The 18,458-nt window shown below is 37.2% G+C and overlaps 3 protein-coding genes across 5 annotated transcripts in view; 2 read left to right on the forward strand and 1 right to left on the reverse strand.

Moving 5' to 3' along the window:
• Positions 1 to 502, forward strand: part of LOC113678215 (uncharacterized) — a 6,377-nt gene extending 5,875 nt beyond the window's left edge. For both annotated transcript variants that reach the window (XM_089180459.1, XM_089180458.1), the window contains one exon: positions 1 to 502. This exon is cut by the window's left edge and continues 863 nt beyond it. The gene's annotated coding sequence lies outside the window, so the exon portion shown is untranslated.
• Positions 503 to 1,017: 515 nt separating this feature from the next.
• LOC113678196 (uncharacterized) lies at positions 1,018 to 6,665 on the forward strand. Its single transcript, XM_027195071.2, has 5 exons — positions 1,018 to 1,362; positions 2,794 to 2,865; positions 3,602 to 3,676; positions 3,822 to 3,893; positions 4,610 to 6,665. The coding sequence occupies exons 1-5, from the start codon at positions 1,145 to 1,147 to the stop codon at positions 6,132 to 6,134; spliced, it is 1,962 nt and encodes a 653-aa protein (XP_027050872.2). The 5' UTR covers positions 1,018 to 1,144; the 3' UTR covers positions 6,135 to 6,665.
• A 10-nt stretch (positions 6,666 to 6,675) lies between these two features.
• LOC113678197 (solute carrier family 35 member F6) lies at positions 6,676 to 17,171 on the reverse strand. 2 transcript variants are annotated; one of them, XM_089180449.1, is made up of 17 exons: positions 17,088 to 17,171; positions 16,737 to 17,008; positions 15,838 to 15,920; positions 15,457 to 15,521; positions 14,787 to 14,860; positions 14,233 to 14,294; positions 13,795 to 13,874; positions 13,386 to 13,445; positions 11,751 to 11,823; positions 11,390 to 11,484; positions 10,873 to 10,917; positions 10,104 to 10,218; positions 9,716 to 9,781; positions 9,122 to 9,204; positions 8,166 to 8,208; positions 7,543 to 7,637; positions 6,676 to 7,224 (listed from the first exon to the last, which is right to left on the reverse strand). In XM_089180449.1, the coding sequence occupies exons 2-17, from the start codon at positions 16,832 to 16,834 to the stop codon at positions 7,120 to 7,122; spliced, it is 1,242 nt and encodes a 413-aa protein (XP_089036575.1). In that variant the 5' UTR covers positions 16,835 to 17,008; positions 17,088 to 17,171; the 3' UTR covers positions 6,676 to 7,119. The 2 variants fall into 2 exon arrangements, with proteins under 2 accessions (XP_089036575.1, XP_089036576.1); XM_089180450.1 differs by lacking the exon at positions 17,088 to 17,171 and having other exon boundaries at positions 16,780 to 16,922.
• Positions 17,172 to 18,458: the final 1,287 nt, after the last annotated feature.

Consider the following 18,458-nt stretch of genomic DNA (forward strand, 5'->3'; position numbering starts at 1 on the left):
TTCTTAATGAATAGGTGCAAATCCTGAAGGTGCCAGTTGATATCTCTACCAAATCTCTAAGCAGCAAATAAAATAACAAGCGCAGAAAAGGAAAGAAACATTCTAGACACAGAGATTTAAGAGAAGCAATGCTCTGTTTCGCTGGAAGAAAATAAGCGTGTGGTACTATTTATTTTCATAGCTGCTTTGCTGGGAATAAATAGATGATAAAGATGTGTTGTATACTAACAAAAGGGTTGGGAATAGAATAGATTTAAAAATTACAAAAAATTACTTTGAAAATACTCCTACCAATTCTGATAACAAAAAATTCTTCCCCAACCTCAGATTAAGAAAATTACGACGATCACCCAGTAATATTAAATAATAACATTATGGTGACAATTTTGTCATCAACGTACTAGTGACTCTTTCAAAGAAAATCTCTAAGTCTTCCTTGTTAATGGCGAGGTGCACATCACAAATCCAAATAAATGAGCTATGTAGTAACCTCTTAATATCACTATGTAACAATGTTGTGATCAGGTTACAACTCTTATCCTAAAGTCTTCCTTAATATTATTGAACCAATCGATGGCAAAGATGATGGCTTACGAGCGAGGATATGTTTTTTTCTCCTGCAGCTGCTAGCAGGTGCAAAGCTGTTTGAATAGCTTGTAATTAACACTTAAATCCCACGCTCAATTCTCAAACGGCAACACAGTATACCATCAGTCGAACGTATATTTTGGACTACATGTCAAGAAGTGACATTTACAGAGGACAATTCCTATTTCCACGTCTGTGGAAACTACAAAAAATCAAAAGCTCTTGGCCTCATCAGTGATTCAGGCATGTCTATATAAATTACGGACCTTAAACAGAATACTCTGATAGCCTCGAATAGTGCTCACCAAATGGGTCAAGATCTGTCAGGGAAAATTGAGTGGCTAAACTCAGCACAAATTGAGCCTCCGTTAGCTAAAATTTTATCGGCCAACACTGTCTTTCGTTTGTTTGACTTTTAATTACAAGGATGACAATTAATTTCGCAAACACATGTTTATAAACTAAATGCAAATTCAAAGTTTTTCAAATAACATTGGTGTAATTGCAGAGGATATCTATCTCTTAAAGTGAACAGACACTCAAACGGATTTTCGTCATGGCCGTGCGATTTCTGTCGTGTGCTCTTTTGGTATCGCTATTCCCCACACGTTTGGACACCACTGACGACGATACCTTTTACAGCTACCTGTCATGTGCAAACGATTGTCGCTGTTCGCGAGAAAAAGTGTCCGGAAAGGTTTTGGCCAAATGCAACTTCGCCGGAAAAAATCTAAGTGAGAATAGTCTTCTTCTACCACCAGATGTGGATTCTTTGTGAGTAGATCTCCACTGTATTATAGCAAAAGGTTTCTTTTAAAGTTATTTTGTACTGAGCTGTTGTACTTTCCACTCTTATTGAGGTTCATCTTTATTGCCATTACCAAGAAAATATTTTTTTTTAGCTTCGCCTGAAATTTTAAAAGATCAAATATATCTATTCATATATCTATGAAGTACTAACCGGAGGCATTGTGTAAAGAAGAAGGCTTTTGCAATTAGTTAACAGCCTTATCGAGAATTTTCTGCAAAGTCAGTCGCATATCCACTGAACTACAGGTGCTCTTTGGGGAAAAAATTATAATCTCAATAAAGAATTGTGCGATGACGCTGTCTTGACGTTTGAAGGTGATTATTTGGAGGCAATAGCGGGATTTAGAATTCACTGCAAAGTGCACAATTTTATCGAAATTCGTTTGTTTTTCTTAGTTTTGCACGATAGAGATGGAGAAGTGAGGGCATCAGAAAATGTCTTTTTTGTTTTTCTGTGGCGAAAACAGTCCTGCTGATTTTCAATAACTCTCCCTGAATGCAAAGCAACTATTGTTATTGCAGATATCTCAAGGAAATAGTAATAAAATAAAATTCAAAGAAAAGCCAGAAAAGTTATTATTTATCAGCGGAAGACGGAAGGAAGTATTTATCAAACCTATTCACCCAAGTTATGTCAGAGCGACAGTGGCATAAAATAGTAGACCTCACAAGAGAGGAAATCTCAAAGCGTTTTCTACGATTTTAATGTTTTGTTTGCTTTTTTACCGTCACTGGTATTATGTGAAGGAAACAAAAAGAGAATAGGAGGATAAAAAATGCGTCTTTATTTGCGGAAGGTGGACAGGAAGAGTTATCTAAAGATATTTATCGATAGGTTATAATGTGGGTGCAAAACAGGAAAGATTCAATCTTAACGTTTCTTTTTTTAGACTGTTAGTTTCAAGTGACGAAAAATAGAGCCAGATTTCAAATCAGCTATTCCCTTGTGTTATTATATCTCAAAAAAAATTACCTGTTCCTACTTTGAATTAATTTTTTCTCTGACAAACAATTTGTGTCTTTTTTTTTTCGGTAGCTGCATTATAACGTTTAAATTTTTTCAATACATTCCTGTTGATCGATAAAAAATTGAATCATGAAATGAAAATGAACGCAGGTAAGTTGAATTCCCTGTAGTGAAAACAAGTTTATCCCAACGCAAGTGCTTTTTCATCCAGAGAAATTACGACCTATTAAAGAGGAAAACTAGCAATGGATTGTCTAGGGGAACATTGTAAAGTCCAAAACTCATAAACAGTGAACCGTTTGCAAAAGCGTTCAAAATTCCCCTCAAAATTTACGTCTTGTACCATATAGGTTCTGGGATAATATTCACTCACTCCTTTTGTTTTAGACGAATAACTACACTTCGTCTTTTGTCTTTTACATTTGCAGAGACTTGTCCGACAACGGTTTGTCTCAAGTGCCAGTTTTCGTCATTCGTAAATATCGCAATATCACAAACTTGTAAGTACTAATGTAAATTTTGTTATTCAAAATTAAATTTAAAAAAAGGCAAAAATGCATCATAAAGAACTAGTTCAATAAAAAGCAATATTGAAAAATTAACCCCACACCATATTTAATTTGGCTGCCACTCCAAACCACTCTCCCAGAGTTATGTACTTTTAAAAGACCTAGATTAAATGTCATACCAAGGGCTTCAGCGTCAATACTGGAAGAGAGCCAGGGAAAGGGTGATGAAGAGCGTTGAAATAAAAAAAAAAAAAAAAAAAACCAACTGAAAATGAAAATAATTTCAAAGAAAATTAAGTCTGATAACAAGAAACGTTATAGTCCTAAAATTTCGTATTGAAACTTTTACCAACATGTGTTTTTTACTCTGTAATGTATGTGGACGCTCATTACGAACAAACAGTTTATCAAAAGGAACAATACAATTCATCTTTCGGTAAACAGCAACACTACCAACAAAGCAACACAAGGTAATCATAAATCTATGGAAATGACCGCGCGGAGGAAATGTAAACTTCAGATTAACTGGATTTTATTCTCATAGAGGGTACAAATATAGTGAATCAATGTGAAGCAAAGTGGAACTCGAGTTTAGTCCCGGCTGTCATAGGTTTTGGTCCATGGGAATTAATTGTACTTTGTTCCAGTGAGTAAGTTGAAAAAAAGAGGCGCGTAAAGCGCGGGTTAACCTTATCTATTAATCTTTTTATGTTGTGTTCTTCACCAGGGTCTTAGACGGAAACAAGATACATAATCTGACTCAAGAAGGTCTGTTGGCTGATTTCCTCTTCCTGGAGTTTCTGTAAGTGTTTGTGTCCCATTATCATGGGTCTGTTGTGCAATGGGTGTTAGTTGGCTACCAAAGGGATCATAAAGAGATCCATTTGGAAAAAAAAATTCTCACCATTATTTGTGCTTCAAACTCTCGATTCCTACTCGTTTTTCAGCTCGATTCAACGAAACTTCATTGGGGAGGTTGACAGCAAATCCTTTGCCGGCCTCAACCGCCTGAAATATTTGTAAGTATAAAAGATGTTTAAATGGTTTAAATGTCACTGGGTTGCCTGTGCTGAGACACTTCTAAAACGTGAACGTCAGAGAAAAATCGATAGTTCTTAAGCCAGAAAATTTTGCACACGCACTTGTTTCCTAAATATATCTAGCCTTTTCATAGACTGGCATGTCTGGGTGTGAACAGGAATTAACCAGGGAGCACTCATTTCCTAGTCAAACTATTTATTATAATTGGAACTTACTTAGGTACAAAAGAATGGAGGGGCAAGTTTCTTATGAACCTGTGGTGCTGTGTCGATAGGGGGAGTATAACCAAATAAACTGGCTTTTTCAACTGAGTTGATAATGAAAATTGGTCACCGTAAAGAGTTTCAAAGCTGACGTTTTAAGCGTTAGCCCTTTGTCAGAGCAAATGGGTACAGATCGCTAAATGATATAATAGAAGCATCGAGAAAAAAACACAGGTTGACGCGAAACCTTGATTTAGAACGGCTGCCTGTGATGCAGAAATACTGAAAATATCGGGTGGGAAAAATATCGTAGTAGATTCGATTTCAGTCGCGTCCCCGAGTCCAAATTCCGTACCTCCCGAGAGGGGACGATTTTTCTTCAGGATTGGAACGAAGGCTCCTTTATCAAACAGTGCTTGGTAATCGAATTAAATACATAGGTTTTTCAGTGAGGAAAAAAAGTTTATTTTTCCCATAATTTTCTTCCCCAGAAATCTCAGTCTGAATAATATAATGAGTTGGTCTGGTAACCAGTCAAATAGTACCCGCGATCTTGAATACCTGGATATCACTGGAACAATCGACTGGGTCCCAGATGAAAATATTCTGGCTCTTCCTAAACTCAAAGAACTCAGGGGGGTAACTTGGTGTAAATTCTGCCCAAACTGCACTGTCGTTAACCCAAGAAATCTCGTCAACGAGGCGCAACGAAAGCAGAAGGCTGAGGAATGCCTTCGAGAGTTTGATGAAATGGAGTTTCTTGAATTTGGGAAGAAGGATCCTACGAGATTTGTAAGACACCGATTTTCGCCCGAGTGCATGTGCGTGAAGCAGTCGGAATGCGAATTCCGTCACGTTGTTATGCCATACTTTAAAAAACGGACATCCCTTCCTCAGCACTTGTTTTATTTGGAGTACATTTTTAGCCCCTTTACAATCCTTTTCAATTGTGTTGTCATCTTTGTTATTCTCTCGTCCCGCAACTTACGAAAGACAGCGTCCTTTATTCTCATAGGCCATACAGGAATTATCGACCTGCTTATTGGGATATATGCAATATGGGTGGCCCATGTAAACATCTCGAACATCGACAGTATTCTAGAAGAGGTTATGTGGGCAGGAAAAGAGCTGCAGCCCTCCACTGGTCCCATCTTTATCTCGGGACAGCTGATTTCTGTGTCCATCTCACTGCTTCTCACACTCGAGAGGTATCTTGCTGTCGTGTACTGTGTCAACCCTTCCAAGCGCATGACAGCGAAAGGTGCGCACATCTCATTGCTATTTGCTTGGGTTACTGCCATCACTTTCGCTGTCTTGCCCATATTTGGTGTTGGGGGTCTTCATTACAACATAAAGCGAGCCTGCACTCCTTTGAGTTATGATGAACAATTCCAGTCAGGATCATCACTGATTCTTCTTTCTTCTCTAGCATGCATTGTTTTGCTTTACTTAGCGAACCTTCCCTTATATTTCAAGGTTTTTAGGTTTGTGAAAAGGAGTAGCAATCAGGTTGGGGTGAAGCGAGAGATATCTCTTGCAAGAAAAATCGCTTTGTTGGTTTTCACAAACTTTATATTCTTTGCTATCCCTATTATTCTCATCCTCGTGTTCTCAATCTTTGCCAAGCTGGAGAGCAACCCTTTTGAATTCAATGGCGACTCTTTCAAAAGCACCATTTTTAAAATTTCTATCGGTCAATGGCTTCCAGTTACTTGTCTAAACATTAATTCCCTGTTAGATCCATTTCTCTACGCATTTCGACATGCGCATTTTAAGCGGAAAGTAAGGCGTAGACTCCATCGTTTGTCCCGCAAGGTTTTTCCATCTCTGACTCCAGCAATAAATTTTAACTCTGTTGGAGATACAGTATCTTACGATGCCCCCAAAACAAAGCAAATGTCAAAGATCGATGAATTGAAAGCTCCGCAAAGCGGTGCTCGAAAGAGAAATATCCTAGCTGCCAACGTTGAGTTTGAATTCCAAGAGACAGAAAAACAAGTCACAAAGTCTTCTTAACGCAAGCACTTGTACAGAAAAAAATTTCATTTTACCTCATGATGACTTATCAAGAAAAACCGACGCAAATATCAAATCATATCCACTGAAATATGAATTGATACCCATCCGAACTTCCACAGATAATCAACTCGATCATAAAGGTAAACATAAAATGCAGCGCTTTCCTTTACACGGCAAAATTTCTTTAGACATTTCACCCTAGTAAATGCACAGCTGTGATATATCAACAAGTATTTTGTACATATAGTTATCTTAAACTTCATTCCGCATGAGCCTTTTGGCGTTGTAGTAAATGATACAAAGTCATTACTTTTATCATAATTTTTATCATCTTGTTGTAGATGGTGAGATGATTTTGTTAACTGTCCTTTGGACTAACTGTCCCTTTCAATGGACAGTCAAACTGATGTAAAGACTTATTGTTGGAAGCGTGTTTACGTTGAACTGAGAGAACATATAAGAGTTGCGATCTGTACATACACTACATAATTTACTTGTCGAAAAATAAATCATTTGTTAAAAACATAATCTGCGACAGTTTAAAAAATAGCTTTTCATTTAAACTCAAGGCAACATCATATACAACACTTTTGGGTGTATAATTTACTGCTGATTACGATCAAGTTGACTGGCATTCTAAAAGACACGCCGGACATCTAACAATTCTATTATAAAAAATAAGATGAGCGATTAACCTTAGTTTTCATCCACAATGAAATGCTATGTTCGGCTCTGGTAGAGACGTGAACAAAATAGCCTAGCAAAATAGCGCGTACGTTAAATCTTCATTAAGGGCAGGTGCATCTTCGGCCCCAGCATGCATGAGGCTTTGTTGTAGATAATTCAAGGCAATACTCTCTTCAACTAACAATGCCAGGCTTGCACAAAATTCGTATTTCTCAATGAGGGAAACAAAACATTCCAATTGGAACCACGTGTTTATGAAACAAAGGGTAATTATGTGGATAGAATCGGTCTCAGTTCACATAACACCAGTGTAAGGTCCTGCTTTGTCAATTCCTCTCAGAAATGGCTCATTCTCCGGTAAGTCTACATCGCCATTTTCTATCTCATTTGAAGCTTGATCCTGTGTAGATAGGAGTTGGTTTTATGTATTGACAGAGGTCATACAAGATACTTAAAGCTACAACAAGTTGCTATAAAATAGAAAGATTCTCATAGTCTGGTCACTGGTTCTAAAAACCATATACTTCTATTTTCTGGGTCATTGTCAATCGTGGGTATGATCAGGAGCGCTTGATAAAAAGCGATTCCAAAGCTAAATATCGCTACCATTTGAAATTGGGGAGCACTTCGATAATCTAGGACAAAAGCAAACGTGCAAAAACTGACGGAAGAATCAGAATTAGAATTTGGAATTATATATACTGTGTGATTATCTTGCCTGTTGAGATGCATCAGGCTTGGGCATCAATGGAGGAATAATTAATAGCTCGTTATACAAAGCTGTGCCAAGCATCAGGAAAAGAAATCCATCAACTGCAAAAAATAAAATATTTCCAAGTTAAACCAAATTGGTCATATTAATTCCACCAGAAAGGAGTGTCCTAAAAAACAAATTGAGTAGTTTTAAAACTAATTTATATGATGGAGGTTTCCTATATACCCGCTCTTAAATGGTTTATTAAAATTTAAGGTTTGGTTGCTGCAGTTATTGCAGACTGTAAACTTGGCAGTTGTTCCCTAAAGGATAGACTGAAACGGTTTGTGGGTGAAATAAGATTTGTGGGAAATTTAGTAGCGATCGGTTTGGACTAAAAAGATTTGTCTACCAGTGCAGAATGAGCTGGTCGCACGGACCGCAATTGTCTCAATAGATGGTACCGAGCTTTCTACGGTTCGTGAAATCCACCTTATTGTTCGGACTTAGAATTTTTTCGAGTACATAAGAGCTTGTGGTAAAGGTGGTTTTTGAATCAAGGGTATAATGCAGACTGCACCACACGAGGACACTGTGAAGTGTCAGCAGTTTTGCCTTGGGTTAGCTTTTAAGACAACAAGTTTTACCTTGAAATATGCTGTACTTTCTATCCCACGTTTCACCAAAATCCTGGGGAGATAATATAATAATAGGATGAAGTTAATTGAGTACATAAGAACGATGAAGTAAGTAAAAAAGCCTTTATACAGGCCCAGATGGCCTATGGGGCCGGCGCTTAGCTCTGGTTTCCTTAGCATGAAGCGGCTAGGAGTATTGCTTCTCCCCCCTGGATGGGATGCTAGTCCATCACAGGGTTACCCCCAGCATATTTGCTGGTACCCATTTGTACACAATGACCCCGGCCAGGGCTCGAGCCCGGACCACTCGGAATCCGGAGTTGAGCGCACTAACCATGAGGCCACCGCACCGCCACAAAGAACGATGAAGACACCAAGATAATATACAGAGCGAGCTACAGAAGAAAAAGAAATTATCTACCCGTTGACCGTTCAGGACAAGTGACAACCGACAACCGATTCAAGTAGGAGCTACAGCAGGTAAGGTAAGGTTGACTTGATTTTACGACTGTCCAACATTGAACAAATGGCATATAAAGAATTAAACCAACACAATAAGTTCTGAGATAAACTCGGAAAAACGGGGACATGCGGCGAGGAAAATTTTCAAGAAACCTCCAACAACAAACTGCATTCGAGCAAGCGTAAATCAAAGACGTTGTTTGAATGAGTAATCCAATGAAAACGATGATTCCAGAGTCCGCCATTTTCATATAACGTTGCTATGCATGGAACCTGTGAAGCTCCCGCTATGCGCAAACGTTTATTTGGCTCTGCTATCTTGCTCTAACTCTCACTTTTAACGAATGAAATCATGTGACATCCATTGGGTGTGTCATGAAGGAAGGGGTGTCATGAAGCAGCAAGTGACGCTTTTGTTCAAGAGCTGAAATATGTCTCCATGCAAAAACTACCATCATTGAAACTAGGTCATGACACTTAATGGAATCACGATGAAGGAATACCTCATGAAGGGCATAGTGTATGAACAGTTCTACAGCCCACACCACAATTGTTCTGCAGGCGTCTATCAATGTTCTGTGGACCGCTGAAAAGGAAATACAGTTGGTGTAGTTTCCAGACCTTTAAGTCACATGAACACTATGAGGTGGAATGTTTTGTGTGCATTTGCAATACGACATAAAAACGAAACGAACGGGCATTTACTTGAGCTAACTAGGGTAGTGAAGCACATGAATGAAATTGGCGCGGAAATGATAAAATGGGAATTCGGGTCCATTTGTTTATTGTAGTCTTGTAAATTTGACAAAAGGGATTTTTAAAAATTGTCTTAGATTCTTTGTAAAACTAAATTAAGTACATAAATCCATTTATATCCAGCAACGTTAGCCGAAGATGCTCTATGATTGAAGTTGGTTTCATGAAATACCAGTCTTACCTGTTAGAGACTTCGTAAGGGTCAATCCAAAGGGATTTGTAAAAACTGTCTTAGATTCTTTGTAAAACTAAATTAAGTACATAAATCCATTTATGTCCAAAGCAACGTTAGCCGGAGATGCTCTATGATTGAAGTTGGTTTCATGAAACACCAGTCTTACCTGTTAGAGACTTCGTAAGGGTCAATCCAAAGAAATTGTAAAATGCGATAGAAAGAGTATAAAACACTAGAAACAAGCAGCGAAATAAGTCAGTAGATAAATATCTAATCAACAAATCAACCAAGAAATATAAACAAAATATAAACAAAATGTTTCAATTATGCGAAAGCAAAGCGAAAGTAGGTGAACCATCTGAACGCGGAAAGCACAAGTGACCAAATAATGACTGTTTTCAATTTTTTTCCTCGTTCAATGGGTAGCAAATTTTTTTCTGTACCCTGAAAATCACAGCCCGTTATAAAGGAAAGCCTGCTCTAATTTTGACATTTCATTGAAAATTACTTTAATAAAGCTGACGAAGCCAAAGGACATATGAAATTTTTCTGACCTATAAGTGTCGCAAGAGTCGTATCATTTTTTATCATCAGCAGAGCATCAAGGCTGTTTTCGTAGCTGTGGTGAGGTTGGCTTCCTGGAATAAAGTACAGCACAGGAAGGACCACCTGTTAAATTAATAAACAAAAATTTTTAAACAACTAAATTGATTTCAGTCGAGACATCAGGAAAGAACCTTTGAGAGATTTGGCATTAAAAGCATCAGCCCCTTTGATATCTTTTAAAATAAAACAATTTGATTGAAATGACTCTAGGGCGAGAATGTTTATCGCTTATTTTTTTTATACCTTTATTAATTTAATCAGTGAGAAAGATTTTTTTATCACGTTTTTCTTGGAACAATTAGAAAGATACCAAGGCTCTCCTCCAAAGCGGAGCACAACTCCGAAACTCTCTTTGGTCTGGGGTTACATTCATCAGATATTCCTCGATTCACACTTCTTGGTGCTTTTTTTATCCCAGAACAACGACAACAACAACAGCAACTTCACATTTTAAGTTAACTCTAAGCAATAAAGTCACCGTGTCATACGTGCATGTAAATTGAAATAATTGATAATGCCATATAGTAATTAACCAACAATTTGCATGACGATTGTTCCACTAAAAGACCATCAAGTGGAATAACTGCAGCACCATTCCGTGAAAAAAACCAACCCACTAAATGAAAAAATGCCTTGATTTGCAACTCTTTTCTTGTTTTAGGTTGTTGCTAAACATTTTTCAATAGCCTTCCTAACTGAGCTGCATACGGCACTTACAGCAGCCATGACTGTGAATCCAAAAAAGCCTTCCATTCCAACAACCTGTATGAATTATGAGACAAACAGCATAAAATCAGCCTCTCCATTATGGTTATCCGCAAATGAAAGTACCGGAAAAGAATTTCAACCTCAGAAGTAGATGTTCAAAAGCTTACGTCGTTCGAAGGCAAACTAACTAGTATAAGTAGTTCTTTCATACACACTTGGCGATTTGTGTTTTTATATGTGAAGAGATTAAATCAATACTGGTAAGGGAAGGGACCGACTTGAAACAAAAAAAACGAGAGATAGTTGATTTAATTGATGCTTTACAGAGTTTTTTACTCCAAAATATGTTTACATTGAATCGTCCACTGAAATCGTCAAAATACCAAGGTAAATTACAACTTCTCTCTCTCCTAAAGGATATATCGAATACTACAGAAATTCGACCAAAACACAGCAAAAGAGGGCACATCACCCACTGAAAATTCGCTCTTACTTCAATAAAAAGAAAGAAATGACCGAAAACAACCTGTAGAGGGTGAAAGTTCTTCTCCTTGAGGAACCGTTCTTCTACAATATACTGTGTGGCACTGACGCACTGACCCATAAGAATAAAAGCAATACCTGTAAAATCAGGATAAGCAAAATAATTTGTGAGCGCAATAAATTTTAAATGGAAGCATTAGACATCAGAGTCATAATACTTAATTGTAGCCGAATATTTCAGAGTAAGATAACAATTGGGGCATTGTTATCCGATAGAACTTTTATTCGAGGTTTTTTTATCATTTAAACCTTGAAAAATAAACGTATAACAGAAGAAGATAATAGAAATGATACTGAATCAGCATCAGAAGTAATAACAGTATAGCAATTCTATAACAAGTTACCTAAACCAGCTTTAGGATGGGATGCCTCTTTATCTCTGAGAACACTTGACAGTCCAACAAGAACTAAGCCAACCTGACGAGGGTAAAAGAAATCCTGTGAAACATTCTAGTTAGCACTAGGCAACTGGCAAACGGCTAAGTTTGGCTACGCCTCTTTACTAGTGAGGTTCCTCAAAGTTTTTTAGCGCTGTTCTGCGGCCAAATATTACATGTGGAATTTATCCTTTTCCACTAAAACAAATGGTTCCCTAAAATAGAGAAACAAATGAGAAAGGATACATCAATTATGCATACACACACGCCCTTTTAATGGTAAAATCTAGGCTCACCAACCATATGGTTTTCACATTTATTTCGATGGTGGACTGGAAACCTCTCGTTGTCATTAAATTTTCTCTTTTCATTTCTTCTTTTCCTTCTTTTTTTCAAAATCAATTAATTCTGGATTACTCCGTTCGTTAAATACCCCGCTGAACATAGTTCCTTGAGTTTAAGTACGTGCAGACGGTCGCAACGTCAAGACCAAATTTTTTAAAGCTGGGTGGCTTACCACATTCTCTTAGTCATTATGTGACTCGCGCTGCTCGCTTCTCACTTCTAATGCATGGAATGACTTTTCGAGTTTTCATGGAGTCCGGGGCGGGAGGGCTGGGGCTTTTCATCTACCGTAATTTCCGGCCGACTACCCGCAGGTATGCGGGTTACAGGAAGGTGTGGGTAATACGATAATTTCAAAGCTTCAGTTATAGTTTTAAAAATATAAGCAGGAAAAAAAACAGAGATGACAAGATCCACTAAAAGATACTCTTCAAAGAACCTATGTGATATTTCATTTGTTTCGAGCTGATTGCTCATTATTATAAGGGACTTTAATGCTCTCAATGAAAGCAGATGCAGAACGAAAACCTAACTACAAAACTCGATAAGAAAGCTTTTATCTTAAGTGTACTTACTTTCTTACCTTGTAAATTTTACAGCTTGTTTCTTTGTTAAGTTCAAAAAACAAATCTCAATTACACAGGAAGTGAACTTGAAATAAAAGAATTTAATTGTGAAAAAGCTGGCTTAAGAGCAATGCACTCGGAAAATGTGCCGACATGTTCATTTCGTGGCGCCGCATAATTTATAGCGCGACAAAATATTTGACGCACCAGTGAAATTTACTTGGCTAGCACTGCCTTGAGTTAATAAGTATTTTCCCGTTTTAAGCAATTTCTCCGGCTTAGTAGATCTCGAGATATCGATTTTTTAGAGCAGATTTTCACAAGCAGTATCATTCTCAATGAAACAGCGACGACAGAAAGAGTGGAAATTTATTGCACGTTAACGGATATTACGTCAACAAAAACAATGAAGGAACTTTGTGTGGGACTATGATTTTCTTTTGTTTTTGGATGCGGGTTGTCTGCCAGTGCGTATCTGTTGAAATTTTTTCCTCGTTAATGCAAAAATTGGCCGATGCGGGTAATCTGCCGCGCGGGTAAATGGACGGAAATTACGGTAACTAGCATTACGAAAGTTGGATTCAAAGCTGATAATCGTCTCTCCATGCGTCCATGTACTTTATGTACCTTCTTTAATAATTTACAATTAGAAACTTGCATGATTTGAATGAATTTAAAGGATTCCACCTACCACAGTTACAATCATTCCTATCCAGTGAATTGGCCACAACTTTCTCTTCAAAAAGATTTTCTATTATTTACGAAGAAGCAAAAATTCCACATATATAACGATTTTTCCCTTCTAAATAATTCTTTCACATGCAAGAGTCCTTTCATAAGTGCATTAAAAATGACTGAAAAAATGATGCAGTGTGTGAGCAACTGAATAACTTGGTATAGAGATGAAACATCATTTTATACCTCCAACACCACTGCAGTTTCCGCTAATTTACTAAGACAGATATACCTTTAATGAAAAACACACGTATCTCTCAACAGAGTCAACTTGGAATATTACCTAAATTCAACGAGCATCTGCTGCTGTATGCCTCCGAAAACATTTGGACATAAAATAAGATTATACATTATTAAATACTTACAGAAAGCAAACCAGTAAATATTATAATTGAACCTCTCAGCATTTGCCATACTGATGCTTTAACATAAAGCAGACCAATTGCTAGGGTAAAATGAAAAAGAGAAAAATTACTCTTACAGTAGTTAGTATCTGTCTCCCAGTAGCTCAGAAGGTGTCTTTGATTTCATTAACCTCCATGAAAGAAAAACTCTCTGTGCTCAACAAAAAGGTTAATGGCAAGATTTACTGAGATAGTAACATTATACATAAATTGGTTAGAGACCTAGGAGCTTCAGATTGGAGAAACTTATCAGTATTTCACCCATTTCAAAAGTACACAAAAGGCACTCTGCATGGTTATAAATATCCTTCTGGAAGTTTGCTCTAGGTATCCAAAATACCTCAGAGGGATTAATATAGGTATTCTCTGAAAACAAAGGTAAAATATACACATTCTCACTTGCTAAAGTGGTTCCACACAGGTCACATAAAGCAGGAAAGGCAAAGATCCACTGAAACACCCTGCAAGAGGAATAAACTCCAAGTATTAGACATATACAGTATGTTTAACATCACTGTCAACCATAAATTGTTTTGGTATTTTTTTGAGAAAATGAGTAAAATGGTTTTGTCAAGCTATAAAATTTAATTCAGCTCAAAGTAATGTCATCCTCAGTGGAAAACTGGATTTGTGCTTGAGAGATTTGGGAGATGCTAAGAACATTTTCCAAATCACGAGTATGAAAAATGATCCTTATAACTGTACTGCATGCCATATTGAGTACTCACCACACTTAACAGGACACCTACCTTAAAACAGAACATCATAGTAATAGTAATTCAGGTCCATATCACCTCTGGCTGAGGGACCCATCATCTCCCCACCCCCATCCCTCACTAAAAACTTCATGACTGGCTGGCAAATGTGTTGACTCCAACCCAGTCTAACAAAGGTATGTTTATTCCTTAAAACATTAATTCTTACTAAAACTGCTAAATAATCACTCTGCAAACCTCCTTTGAAGACTTTTTCTGGTTTGTGTAGCTTCTTTGTAAGATCTTCCATGTATTCCATCATGTAACAATCTCTAATTGAAAAATAGTCAAGGTAAATAAAATAATATCAAATAAAATAATAAATGAAGAAAGTGCATATATTTATAAAAATATATTATAAGAAAAATTGCATTCTGAATCAAGCACATTTATAACATAGCCAGTAAATTTGTCTAATCAAATTCAATTGAGTGAGTGTGCTTCATATTCCTATTGGGCACACTCATGACGTCAGCAAACAAATCCCTCGAGAAAAAAAAAAATTCCATCAGGTTGAAGCTCAAGAAGCTAGAGTTGCTCTCAGCTATGCCTTGAGCAATTCTTACTCATCTTTTGTGCTCTCTAAACTTCCTGCGTGCTTCATATCTAGATGAATGCACGCTGACGTATGAACCAATTGTTAATTTGATCAATCTACATGTATGATATTTCAGCTGATCTAGTATTAATCTCATTTTGATTGGTCCACTGTACTGATGATCAACTGAAGGATAAATTAATATGTATAAATGATGAATCAAGTACACAAAAAGATTCCATGTGGCTGCATGTGCCACTGTTCAGTTACTCCATATAAGACATAAAAATGTAGTATTATATGTACAGATGTGTTTAGAGAGATGCAAACCTGTTTGTATTTTAGTCTTTCCTTCCTCCGATGAATAAACAAACCAATTAAACAAATCATCTCCCCTATTGAGTTGAAAAAGTACAAACTATGCCTTAAATGTTACATTATATGCATTGATAACACACATTATTATTACAAGTTCAAGCAATCTCGCACCCAACTGTGAACAGTAGGGGAAAGCGTTGAGCCACATGGGTGCATGATCACATACTATTTTTCACACTACTGTAAGATACGTACAGGTGCACATGTTCATGACAACTGTGGAAAATTGCTTTCAGACCTAATCTTTCTTCTCAGCTAATTAATATATTTAAATACAGGTTTAACTGGAAATGAAAAACACATTTATCAAAGGTTACATACATCTTAACTTACCAAGAAACATTAGAGCAGTTTGAATCCATGGATGTTCAAATTGGTGTTCTTCTTTACCATTCATATCTTTCAGTCCCCTAGCTCTAAACAAAATGGAACAGAATGAGAGTAACAATTTATTTCTCATTTAGTTTTGGAAACATTTGTCGAAGTATGCAATATATCAATCAGCAAATCAAAATCAATTAGATAAAATGCAATGACTTGTTTCTAGGAGATATAAATATATTAAGAAATTATTGGATGAGGCTGAGCATGATTTTATGAATTATCATGCTGAGGTCTGAGTTATCTGCTGAGGTGGAAGGCTCAGGAAGATGAAACATGCAACATGGGATTTGATAACTCATGATATCATGCAAAAGCCAAATTCAATAACAGTTTTGTTGAAAAATTTTTAAAACAATCTGCAAAAGTAGACTTTCTCTGAGTTTGCAAAAGTTTAAGAACTGTACATGAACAAGGGATTTGGAAGACCTTAAACTTGACATGATAACCCAATCTACTGCAGATAACAAACGAGTACAAAGTGCAAGAAGTGTCCTTTTAAAAGATGGCTTCAAGATCCCTCCTTATCAATAAAAGTAAGATGATATCACAATCCAATCTGTCAAGCTTTTCCGTGTTAAAAACAAAACTCAACAATGTGTAGAAAATTCATATCAGAGTCACGTATGATTCTTTCAGTTTCAATAGTGCCACAACTGAATTCACTAGCACACAACCAACGCTGAAGCGAGGCGTCAACAACGTAACTGAACATACGAAGTCAATATCGCAACATCCCAGCAAGAATGTGCAATTAAACACACACACAAAATACAGTTCTATAAAATGTTTCCTGATTGCCCAATATCAGCCTTTAAATCTTCTCACACAACAACTTTAGTGAAACTTACGAACAGTTGTTTTGTGCTTTAAGAGTGACAGTGTTAAGTGAACCTGCGATCAGCATTCCAACAGTCAACAAAATCTGAGTACGTGTAAGGCCCGCCATCTTCCCCCACTCAACAAAATATTGATCTAGATACTAAAAGAATGCGAACACAAAGAAATCGTCGGACTTATCGCGTGACTTATCGCCTGAATGTTCATAATCGTCACGTGACTACCATAGTGAAAGGAATTGTCACAAACAACCTTGGCGTAGCCTGATCAGTTCCATTGGAGTCTGTGAATGAGATCGGCAAAAATATGAATAAAAAACTGGGTAAATTGTGGTAACTGCAAATGCAAATGGCATAGTTCACCTCTGATTGATAGAGAAATAACCAAAAAAATGTCTTCTCCACGATGATTACCAAAAGCAGACCGAAAACCATTATTGCCATATGCCAGCATTGGACCCCAGGGTGCGCTTTTTCGTGGGGTACTTGCAGATTTTCTACATCCTACGCTCGTTACACACAAAAAAAAAGATGACAATTACTCTATGGTTCTCGAGTGTTCATAATTCGTGATCGAGGCATTCGAGTGGTTAAAAACAGCAGGAAAAATTCAAACAATAACGTATAGATTAAACACCCAGCCACTGCCCCTGAGGAATGAGCCCACAGTCCTTCTCCGGTCAAAACAGTAAATTCCCTCATACTTGTCTACGAGAAATACGTTGTTTCGTCCCGGTGCGAGGAGACGTCGGAGAGGGAGCGTGAAGAGATAAAATGCTTAGAGTGAGAGCTGACTGCAATCAGCGTTTTAATGATATCAACAGTTTTTTTCTGGTTTGTTTTGGTCTTTGTTTTGTTTTTTGTTGTTTTGTTTTGTTTTGTTGGGGGGGGGGGGGGGAGGGTTGCCTTTTATTTCAAATCGTATGAACCGCAGAGAACACCGAGAATGCCAAGTGCGCAAACGTACTTCACAATGAGTAGCGACCACTGAGTGGTAATGACAGTTAAGTTATTTCTGATGCCCGAAGCGAGGAACCAAATCAAGTTAAAATGCTTGGGGAATTACGTTGTCACTAGTAAGTTGTGTGCATGTTTCATCGACTCCTGAAATAAAGTAAAGAGAAATAAACCAGTTCAACTAGACCTCGTTTTCTCTTTTTACAACTTTCTTTTATACTCTACCGTACGTTTTTTAATTTTTCTCCCCCGCAGGTCATTTTAAACTTGGTCTGATAACTCGGTGTGGATACGAGACTAGCGCCCAGGCTTGCATCGAAATCGCCTGATCTCGTTAAATCAGGGTTGGGCTTTCCAGAACAGAATGGAGTCATTTTTTTCTGTTTCTTTCTTTTTTTTTTCCAATTTGTAGTTTTCATTTTTTTTCCAAATTGATTTGTTCCTTACTCAGTGGTAAATATCAAACAGAATAATAATAATAACAACAAAAAATAGGACAATCAAGCTAAGGATAAGTTACACATTGGTTGATAGAACCTTTCCCTCTTGAAAAACATATACGCCATTGCATGACGTTTCACTTTGTTGACTTTCATGGAATATTTGTTACTTAAAATATACAAGGTTGCATATTTTATCCCAATCATTTTAAACTAATTGATATTATGTTAACAAACCCAGAGAGAATAATTTTTGTAGCTGTGCAGTTACCGTAATGATTCGATTTTGCTCCTGCGGCGTTTATTTACTTTTGGTACCTCAAGAGAGGGCGCCTCT

This window comes from Pocillopora damicornis, chromosome 8 (assembly GCF_964200805.1).
Source record: "Pocillopora damicornis chromosome 8, jaPocDami1.2, whole genome shotgun sequence".
Classification (NCBI taxonomy): domain Eukaryota; kingdom Metazoa; phylum Cnidaria; class Anthozoa; order Scleractinia; family Pocilloporidae; genus Pocillopora; species Pocillopora damicornis.

Bases quoted from the DNA above. Each gene is read 5' to 3' on its own strand.
- LOC113678196 (XM_027195071.2), top strand. From the start codon at position 1,145: ATGGCCGTGCGATTTCTGTCGTGTGCTCTTTTGGTATCGCTATTCCCC. The intron at 2,866-3,601 runs GTAAGTACTAAT...GTTCTTCACCAG, and splicing joins TATCGCAATATCACAAACTT to GGTCTTAGACGGAAACAAGA. The intron at 3,677-3,821 runs GTAAGTGTTTGT...CTCGTTTTTCAG, and splicing joins TTCCTCTTCCTGGAGTTTCT to CTCGATTCAACGAAACTTCA.
- LOC113678197 (XM_089180449.1), bottom strand. From the start codon at position 16,834: ATGGCGGGCCTTACACGTACTCAGATTTTGTTGACTGTTGGAATGCTG. The intron at 15,522-15,837 runs GTAAGTTAAGAT...TCAACTCAATAG, and splicing joins AACTGCTCTAATGTTTCTTG to GGGAGATGATTTGTTTAATT. The intron at 14,861-15,456 runs GTTTGCATCTCT...TTTTTCAATTAG, and splicing joins AAAGACTAAAATACAAACAG to AGATTGTTACATGATGGAAT.